General features: G+C 37.8%; 1 protein-coding gene and 1 pseudogene across 1 annotated transcript; one reads left to right on the top strand and one right to left on the bottom strand.

The window, feature by feature from the left end:
- The first annotated feature begins 1,803 nt into the window (after positions 1 to 1,803).
- Positions 1,804 to 7,675, top strand: LOC130506644 (uncharacterized; annotated as a pseudogene).
- A 99-nt stretch (positions 7,676 to 7,774) lies between these two features.
- On the bottom strand, positions 7,775 to 10,781 carry LOC130506643 (vacuolar sorting protein 39-like; the record flags this gene model as incomplete). Its single annotated transcript, XM_057001329.1, has 8 exons — positions 7,775 to 8,211; positions 8,327 to 8,890; positions 8,991 to 9,233; positions 9,312 to 9,533; positions 9,618 to 9,947; positions 10,014 to 10,449; positions 10,550 to 10,662; positions 10,764 to 10,781. Coding segments are annotated over 8 exons (2,127 nt in total), but the record flags the coding sequence as incomplete, so codon positions are not given.
- Between the last annotated feature and the right edge of the window lie 3 nt (positions 10,782 to 10,784).

Genomic DNA, 10,784 nt, shown 5'->3' with positions numbered 1-10,784 from the left:
TATATATATATATATATATATATCTCGATCTTTTCAAATTAACAGTCAACATTTTCATTGCCTACCAAAAAAATCAACATTTTTTTCTTTTCAAAGAAGAAAAATCAACATATAAAAATTTCAAAGAAGATGTTTCAAAAAAAAAAAATTCAAAGAAGAAGATTCAATGTATAAACTTAATTATTATGCTTAGTGTGATATCTAAGATATTAGATACATACACATCTTATTTACCACCATGTGGAACTTTTAACATAAATGTGGTGTCATCAACTAGTCTTTTTAAATTCGCCCATCAACCAAGTATGTAGTACGTAAACAAAAAAAAATAAGTTTTAATCAAGCGTTCGTAGCTTGGTGGTAAAGGAAGTACAGCTGTACTGCCTGCCGAGCGCTGGATCCTTCTCGGGGGATAGTTGGAAATATAGCTGCCCAGATACCAGAGTTATCAAAAAAAAAAAATTTTAAGATTAAAAACATCTTGTTGGAGGACGTGTGCCGCCAAACATGAACGGACAAAAATACGTGTAACTGGAGAGAGTATGATGAATATAAAGATTTAAACAACACCAAGAGACCCAGAGAGGAGGGAACAAAGAGAATCAGATCGGTCTTGAGATTGATGTTTTCTTGGTTCAATTGAGACGACCACACCGCTTTCCCAAAATATGCTTCTCTCTCTCTCACACTTTGACAATTTGGTTCTTGGAACACCAAACCTAACGATTACCCCAAGACACACTAAGTGTTCCACTTTGTAATTTCACATTTCCTTGTCATGTTTCTTCACTCACGTGACTTCTTATCTTATTCTAATCTACACCCTCCATTTGCATGTATTTTATAAGTAGCGAACTGAAGTACATCACTTGGTATATATAAAATCATGGTGCAATGTAATTGTTGTGCATGCATGCCAAAACTAGAGTAATTTAATAACAAGATACACGGCATATACCTACGGTTTTCTTTCTTTTTCTATCACTATTGTATTTTTATGGTGTTTGACGACCAATTGTCTTTTATATAACTTAAGTCATTCATATTACTAATTTAATATGATCTCCAAAAAAACTACTAGTAATTTACCTCATATAGTTCTTTGTAGCCGACCAAAAAATGCATCTATGTAATAAAACAATAACCATAATTATCTTTAAAATCTAAACGGACTCATTAATAAATATATCCAACATACTCGACAGTGAGGCAATCTTTTGAACCGTAGAAAGAACTTGCACACCAGACCCGCGTTACAATTCTTCAGCAAATTATCATAGACCAAAAATGCTTAATAACCTTTTTTCTTATTTTAACTATTTAGTGATTTAAAAAATATGTATAAGTTCAATACAAAGGTTAGTGGCGTTAGTAATTTTGGTGTTGCATGTTATTTTTTATTTTGGAAAACAAACACTATTTTGTTACTCAAATTTGAGATGATCTTGGTTACTTATGTTATCTAGTTTATGTTTTATATTGGCAAATTGTATAATACTCGTCAGAATAATTAACATGGCACAATCACTAAAATTCGTAGATTAATCATGCATATACTTCTGAATCAATATAATCCAATTTAAATTTATTTTGATAGATTAATTAATGGTACAAAAGTTTTGATCAAATGAAAAAACTTTGGGGGTAATATGTTCTTAACCCTTTAATCACTATCTGGGCTTACATACCGTGGGCTCCTAGAAGCTTAAATTGGGCCGACTACTATAGTAATGAAACGGGAAAATATCAAACGACAGCGTTTTTTCATAAGAAAGAATGAACTCCGAAAAGCAGCAGTGAAGGGTTTAAGCTTTAGTTCCTTCTTCTTCTTCTTCTTCTTCTTCCTCGCTCAGACGCTAAACCCTAATCATCGAGAATCTGGTCAAAGATGGAGGCAGATGCTGTGATAGACTCCCGTACTCTGAAATTGAACGACTTATTAAAAGACATCGAGAATCTGGTCAAAGATGGAGGCAGATGCCTGTGGACGATTTCGTTTCGTCAATTAGCAAAGCCATTGATGCAATCCCTGACGATTTCAAGGTGGGTTTGCACAATCTCAATGTTTTTATAGAAAGTGCTTTCGTTAACAATTTGAAGAAAAAAACAAAAACTGAAACTTTATTAAGCTTCGTTGGAGACATTGGTGCGGATAAAGTAGAGTTCAGTTTCAAGAAGCCGAGTGGTTTTAGTCTCTCCGGGAGTTACTCCACTCGTTGTATGGCGAAGCCCGATGCTTCTGTTGATCTTCTTGTTCACTTGCCTAAGATTAGTTTCTATTTGCTGCTCATTCATTTCGAAGTTGATGTTGTGTGACTGTAGAAGGGGTGGTGGTTGCAGGAATGTTTTTATGAGAAGGATTAAATGAATCATCGATACCATGCCAAGAGATGTTTATATCTTTGTGTGATTAAGAAGTGTTTGTTGTCGTCGTCGTCGTCTTCTGTTGAGAAGGTTGAATGGTCTACATTTCAGAACGAGGCTAGGAAGCCTGTCCTAGTTGTGTTCCCATGTCGGTGTGCTTTTGAGTTTTTTCTCGCTAAGAGAGTGAGAGTTTTTTTTTTTTTTAAATATTGACAATGTGTTTGCAGCTAAGAAGCTTGATGAATTTCCTGGATTTTCCGTGAGAATAATCCCTTCTGCAACTTCGCTGTTTAATGTTGCAAAGCTGAGTATGAGCAGGAACAACGTCCGTTCTGTAAGTGCAGGTACGCCGTTTGTTTCAACTTTCAAGAATGTTGAGGCATCATTTTTATTGATTATTCTGATTTTTTTTTTGTGATGTTGAAGATGGTGTCTCTCAGCCCACACCGACTTATAACTCGAGCATATTGGAGGACATGTTTCTGGAGGACAATTCTGAGCTTCTCAAGAAAGCTTTCTCTGGCTGGAAGGAGTTGGGTGATGCTTTGATATTACTGAAGGTATGTAAAAAGTTAACATGTATTGTTTAGCCCTGTGTTTATTGGAGTTCTTAAATGTCTATGGTTGTGTGCAGATATGGGCTAGACAAAGAAGTTCGATATACATCCATGATTGCTTGAATGGATTTCTAATCTCTGTAATATTATCATACCTTGCAACTCATGGAAAAATTAACAAGTCACTAAACGCATTGGACATATTCAGGGTGACACTGGATTTCATAGGTCTGCTAATACAGCTTAAGTCTATTTTCTGCATTTGTAGTTATTTGATTTTGGAACATGGACAACCAAAATGTTTGGCAGCCACTTCTAGACTATGGGAAAGAGGTCTGTTTTTTCCTCCACAGAGTGAAAACCCTGTCTTGAAGGAGGTGCGTTTTCGACCTTACTGTTAGTCTGTCTTGTTTTTTGGGAAGTAGTATGACTCTGCACTGGTGCTATTGGATTCATTTGTTGCTGAAACAATCAGAGAGAAAATCTACTGGTCTATAGTGTCATTCTGGTGTGTAGCTTGAGCCTATAAGGAAGTATTTATAGATAGAAGTATTTATACTGTTCGAAAAAATCTTATGTAGGCACTAGCTTTTTCGTGTATTACAGTCAAGTGTTCTTATAGCAATTGCATTTGTTGACCAGTAGTAGTATTGCAAGGTGTTTTCTATAGAAGAAGTGTTCCCTGCTCATTGTGAATTACTGATAGTTAACGTTTAAAATTTCAGGAGAAAATGCAATACAGAGAGTTGTTCCCTGTTGCTATATTTGATTCATCTACACTTGTGAATTTGGCGTTCCGGATGACCAGTGTTGGATTCCAAGAGGTACCTTAACCTGGAGAAAACTTTTATAACCCAATTGAGTTCGCTTTCCTGATATCTTATCCAAGGATGAGGCTTCTTCGACGTAATTTTTTTCTCGGTCCGTACAGCTCCAAGATGAGGCTTCTTCGACGCTTAAATGCATGAAACTCAGAGATGGAGGATTCGAGGAGGTCTTCATGACTAAGATCGACTTTCCTGTTAAATATGACCATTGCATAAGGTAAACTTTTCTTGGTGGTATATTTGTGTGTTTTAGGGATGCAAGTGGCTGGTTATGTTCTTACTTTTGTCAAAGTGTTTTGTGCATGTGGAAGTATTATTTTTTCTGTGCTTAATTTTGATTCCTTCCAGTAAGCAATCCCTAACATATAGTTTATATCAGGTTATACCTGAAGAGGAAAACAGAAGTGTCATCTACATCAGGTTTTTGTTTGGACAAGGAGTGTTGGAGAACCTATGAGCAGAGAGTGCATAGCCTGCTGAAACAAGGACTGGGCGACAGAGCAAAATCGATCCGCGTTGTTTGGAGAAATACTAATCAAGATTGGCAAGTAGAGAGCGTACGTTTCTTTCAGATTACGAATTCTACTTCTCATTACAGCCAAAATAGACACGTTATTCTAACGATTTTAACTGTCTTTCAAACAGGGCTTGTCAGCTCTTGACAGAGAAGCACTTTTTATTGGCATATCTATCAGCTCTATCGAAAATGCATTTAGAACAGTTGATATTGGACCAGATGCTGAAAACAAGATAGAGGTACATCAAGAGATTTTTTTTTAATATCATCCTTGTCTCCTTCGGTCGTATTAAATAGTATATATTCTTCTAGGCACTCAGATTCCGAAACTTTTGGGGGGACAAGTCTGAGCTAAGGAGGTTTAAAGATGGAAGAATAGCAGAAAGCACAGGTGTGTTATACTGTTATAAATACATGTTTTTGGCAGAGTTTAATAAATAAAAGTTTCAAGTAAATGCAAGCTGAGTATTTGTCTATTTCATAATCTTAGTCTGGGAGACGCAGCAGTGGACAAGGCATCTTATCATGAAGCAAATTATTGAATATATCGTTAAGCGGCATCTTTCACTCTCGTCTGATGACATTGTACAGTTAGTTGATCAACTTGACTTCTCTCTGGTCTATGGAGATAAAGGTAATTGTTAAACTTTTCATTTCTTTTCTTCTATGTATTGCACGCATGTCTCATTATGGTTTCATTCTAATTCTGCAATAATGCTTTTTTTATGTCTCAGACCCAATATCTACGTCTGGAAATTTGCTTAAAGCCTACGAAGATCTCTCAAAATGCTTGCGTCAGATCCAAGGCATACCTCTAAAGGTTTCTAGCGTCCAGCCTTTAGATTCAGGTTTGTTCTCCTGTAGTTCCCTTTTGTAGTGTTTGCAGTGTTTGCAGTGTCTGTGATAAATTTTTCTTATTCGATTTTCCTCGTGACTTGTCAGCTCTTAGGTTCACATCTGTGTTCCCTCCTGAACCTCACCCAGTGGCTTGCAAAAAAATTGATCCGCGAAGTCAACATAAACTTATGCCATCTTGCATACCAACCAACAATGGAGATCATGGATGATTTGGCAATTATTTTTGCTATATGCAGCTAGAAGGTTCTGGTAACTGGCCCATGGATGATTTGGCAATTGAGAAAACAAAAACTGCCTTCCTCCTTCAAATTGCAGAGAAGTGGGTTAAACTGCTGTTTTGAAACACTTCATTCTATTATGTTACAGAATGTTCTTATCTAATCTCTTACAAATGAAAATACTGACAGCCTTCAGAACGTTAAGGGAATACCATGCACAGCTACTGAGGATAATGTCGATGTTCTCATGGGTGGTTACGCATTTCGCCTGAGAAATTTGCATGAAAGAGGCCTGAGTTTGGTGAAGAAAGAAAGTGAGACTTCTTCTCTTGGTTTCAACATATCTTCTATTTCTGAATAAGTAGCTTCTGTGATTCTAACCTCCTGAACGTCTACTGAGTTGCAGTTGGAGCAGACCCGGGGAAGCATGTTTCCTCTACCGACAAAAAGCTTTTCATTCGCAGTCAACATGCAAGCATGATCAATGGTTTGCAAAGTCGATTTCCTATTTATGCACCAGTTGCAAGGTAAAAAAGGCTTTAAACTTCATGTGTTTACTTTTGGCTTCTTTGAAGTTTCATAACCTCATACCTTGTCTGCTATCTCAAGGCTTGCAAAAAGATGGGTTTCTGCGCATCTCTTTTCTGGTTGCTTGGCGGAAGAGGCCGTTGAATTGTTGGTTGCACATGTCTTCCTCACGCCTCTCCCATTTGGTGTTCCTTGCTCCAGAATTAACGGATTCCTGAGGTTTCTTTCCGCCACCACACTTTTGCATTTACATAAAATAATCAAGTTATGGTGTTGCCAACAATTAAAAAAATTACATATTTTTTTTCGCTGGACTGTGTAACAGGTTCTTGCGATTACTAGCAGAGTATGACTGGATGTTCTATCCTTTGATTGTTGACATAAACAATGACTTTGGCAGAAACGACGAGAAGGAAATCAATGTGAGCCCTTTTATAAAAAAAAATGGGTCTAATGTTAAGATAAGATCTGTTAGAAACGCCATAAGTAAATGCTTTTGTGGTTTTGTAGGATAACTTCATGTCAAGTAGAAAGGGCTATGAAGAGGACAGACAAAACATAAGTTCAGCCATGTTCTTGGCAGCTCCTTACGACAAGGCATCAGATGCATGGACATCAATTTCACCAAACGTATCGGTTAGTACTTCTATTGAAAAGCATCTTGAGCGTTGACTTGTATTTTGTTTTGTTGCTTTTAACTCACAATTTACTATTCTCTGTTGAAAGGAGCAAAAAAGGTTGGTAGCTTATGCTCGAAGCAGTGCGAACGTGTTAAGTAAGCTGGTATCGCAAGAACACAGTGATTCTGTTCAATGGGAGGTGAGTGAGTGAGAGAGACTAAAAACACATTGCACCGAGCTTGTTTTACAAGTAACATGATGTGGACTAATATTAATTGTATCTATATATGTTGCAGTGCCTTTTCAGAACACCTTTAAACAACTATGACGCAGTTGTTCTACTTCATAGAGAAAAATTACCTTACCCACATCATCTTCTGTTTCCTTCGGAACTTAGCCAAGGTCCCAAGCTTGGCCCGCTGTCTCTATCTTTCTCCTATGTTTTTATCGTTAAAACTTATAAACTAATATACCCTGGCAATGATTTGAGCAGGGAAACATGTAGCACGTGGAAAGGCGAGTACAGCGTTTAACCCATTTTTGTTACCTGGAGATTTGAAGAGAAGCCCCGAGGAGCTTAAGAAGAAGTTAATGGTGGACTTTGAGCCGACCAAGTGCTTCATGAGTGGGTTGCAGGCAAGACTTCTAAATCAAAACAAAAATAGTAGAAGTTACTCAGTTCATCGAGGTTCTTATATTGTGTGGTTTGTCTGCAGGAAGAGTTTGGGACTTTGAAGACCTGGTATGATCATATAGGAGGTGATGTAGTTGGTTTAACGTGGACTAAATACAATTCAAAGGTAAACAAATAAAAACTTCTCATCTTTCTTTACAATTCTAATAGAAGAAGAAAAGATGAATGTGTAATGTTTGATTACAGAAACGAGAACGAGATGAAGAGGAAGTGGAAACTAATCCAATAGAGATGTTAAAGGCTGTAGGCAAAATGGGTAAAGGGTTGGTTAGAGATATCTACTTGCTCAAGCCTCCATGCTTTCTCTGAAGCTTTTATTGCTTGTGGACGGACCTGTGGTAGAAGAAACTGTAATGTAATTTTTACTTGAGCATCTTCACTAAAATTTTGTTGAATGCTTTTGTTTAAACTTTGATATAATGTACTTATTATTTTTTGATAAAAAAAAGATGTACTTATTATTTAATTGATTTAAAATCTGATTGATCGGAATTCAACAGGATGCTTGTTAAGATTATAACAAATAAAAAAACTGCACCATATTTATTGAATTTTAAGAATTTTATAATGTTCTATAAAATACCAAACAAAACACTCACAAAATCATTTTTATAAATTATTTTCCAACCGAAACGGGTTTTACAACAAGACCAAACTGGTATCCTCAAGACCACTGTCGCCATTTTCAACCAAACACAAAAGTACAAAACCAAAGAAGAACAGACATCAATAATCAATAAGCTCAAAAAGCTTTACAAACTTACAAACAAGGAAGAAAGATGGTTTAGTGTCTTGAACCTGTGTTTAGTTACAGTAATATGATCATCTCATCGTCTTCTTCCATGAGATGTCTTAGAAACAGCTTTCATGCCTTGAGAATCTTTGAAGCAGACAAAGTGAACTAACGTTTTCCCGTTGGGATAAACAGCAAACACGCTTGCCCCAATCTTCTTGTTGCACAACGAACACATGCTATCGCTTGTTACTTGCACCACTCCTTTCCTATGTTTGTACAGTTCCTCCTTCACCTATTTGTTTCAACATAAAAGAAATGCTCTTTTATGACTGAATAAATCCTTTATGATTCATCATCCAAGAGAAGATAAAGAGATCTTTTGCTTCCAGAACACAAAACATATATACCTGTAAGTTTTCGCTCTGCCTCAAACTCTTGATGACTGAATAGTTCCTGTGTGCTTCACTTGAGTTTCTAAGAAGGGGTGCAAGAAACGGGAGCAGGTTCTGGAGTTTAGTTTCTCTAGGCAAAAGCTTGAGGGCTTGTGCACCATTGATCCTCTCCCACCTTTGACTCAACAGATCAAGAACTTCAGAAATCATAACGGTGGAGTTTCCTTCTTCCATGGGCTCTACTTCAGCATCAACGTCGCTTCTTCCGCTGTCAGTGCTGCTACTGAGACCAGCTCTCAGCATATCCTCAGCGCCTTCTATCGCAACAACTTTCTTGGACCTGCTGCCTCCTTTGACTTTTGAAGACAAAACAGACTCCATCATCTTCGTGGTATCTGAACTCTCGAATGATCCTAGAGCTACAATACGTTTCGCAAAGTCCTTTGCACTTTTCTTAGGATTCAGGTAGATTTGCAGCAGCGTGAGGTAGATGTTGCTTGCCGGTTTTCCAGATGGTAGAAAAGATACGGACTCATATATACGATCACAGTAAGCCAGCGCCAGATCAGGTGCATTAAGCTATAAGAAAAAAAAAACAACCAACGAGTTAAGCCATAAGCATCACATAGTAGTTTCACAATATATTTAACTAAATGCATTTGGCATAGCAAAGTGTTACCTTATGAACATAGATAGACAAAGCAAGCTCGTGTTGATTCATTTTACCCAATATAACAGCACGCTCTTCATAGAGAGCATCGCGTGGAAGACGCTTCAACAAAGTCTGTGGATTATATCCGGAGATGTTCTCTAATGCAGACAATAGCTTTTTCCTTTCAGGAGGATGATCCTTGTCGTCCCATTTCTGCTGCGCGCTTAATGCAGCATGCAAGTCAAGCACTTCTGAAAGGTAGATTTGTACCTGTTTTAACATCATCCAAATTGTTACTTCCTTAAGCTCAATGAAAATGCTATTTGACAATAAGTGCTGTTTCCTCACCATCTCGTTTTGGAGATTCCCAGAAACTGCGGTTTCGTTCATTGCCATCATAAGTTCCAGATATCTACCCTGCATGTATGGAGCATGCTGCTTCAGATACGAATTGACAAGGTCAGCCGAGATGTTTCCCGACAAAAACAGGTCGATGGTTTGTGTTGGACAGCTCTCCAGGACAAGCATAGAGTACTCCAAGACGAGCATAGGATCAGTCCTGCAGAGAGGCTACAAAGAGCAATCCAAACAACAAGCAGTTAGCATATCACAGCTGTTTCTTAGTATCTAAACATAGCAACGAGAGAAACCTACCTTGAGATATTCAATGATCAACTCAGGACTAAAGATCTGCTTCATTTCAGTTTGAGACTGGTTTGATTTGGACTCTTCCGAGAGCTGATTAAGAAGCTTAAGGGCTTCATGGTGCATCGAATTGCTCTTGAACAATTCTAATAGAGCAGAATAACTTTTGCTTTTCATTAGAATCTCCTCACAAATCTTTACGTCACAGTAGTTGACACCCTTTAATAATTCTACAGCAGCTCCAGACTGGCCAGTGTGTAGAAGTGCTTGGAGAAGAGCTGTATCAAGAATTGCTGCCATCTCCCTCGCACCTGAATTAAGCGAGATCGTACCACGTCCCTGCAGATCAAAAGTTTTATTCAAAAATGTTATCATCCAGTCATTCAATCAGCTATTATTTATTACCTTGTTGGACTTCTTAGTCTTGGAAGAGTCATAGGCTCCGTAAGTTTTGCCAACGGCATAAGAAATGACCTCTTCTGTTCCTTCAGAAGTGGCCTTCTCGATAATGCCTGGTCTCTTCTTCTGCAAGTACTTTATCAGAGCCATCAGAGTGTTGTGGCTCATTTTTTTAGACTCAAGGGCTGCATTGCCTTCAGATTCCATAAAATAACGAGGAGATGAAGTCTCCATATCATCAGAAAATCCGGATGAGCCTCGTGACAGAGATGTTTCATCCCCAGAGATGTCCACCATCTTATCTGGTGGAGGAATCATTGTTGTTTTAGGAAGAATGATGGACGGATACATGGAAAGCACATGCGTTATATCTACTTGAGACGCCAGAAAGTGTTCCATGGCTTCCTCATAGCTCCCGTTTTCAAAAAGATAATGAGCAAATCTGTATCATAAAAAAGAGACAACGAATATGAAATTCAAGATACCCATGGAACTAAGCAGTACCCTTAATGAGTAAATATTGAAGTTCTAGCTTTAAATACCTTGTATGAATCGAACTCTCTTTCGCAGCTCTTATGCTTGACTCTTCAGGGGGGAGTAACTTGCATAGAGCTAAGGCTTCCTCAAAGTTTCCAGAAGCTGTTAACTGTACAATCTGCGAAGACACTTAACTCTATCATATTCATATTCATTCATGAAAAACCATGAGTAGTAGTAGCAAGAAACAACAAATATTCTCAGAGCTAGAGAGAATACCTGAGCACCGATAGAAACAGG

The sequence above is a fragment of the Raphanus sativus genome, unplaced genomic scaffold (assembly GCF_000801105.2).
Source record: "Raphanus sativus cultivar WK10039 unplaced genomic scaffold, ASM80110v3 Scaffold3497, whole genome shotgun sequence".
In the NCBI taxonomy this organism is placed as follows: domain Eukaryota; kingdom Viridiplantae; phylum Streptophyta; class Magnoliopsida; order Brassicales; family Brassicaceae; genus Raphanus; species Raphanus sativus.
The sequence above is the reverse complement of the archived record's forward strand: the minus strand, read 5'-3'. Positions and strand labels throughout refer to the sequence as shown.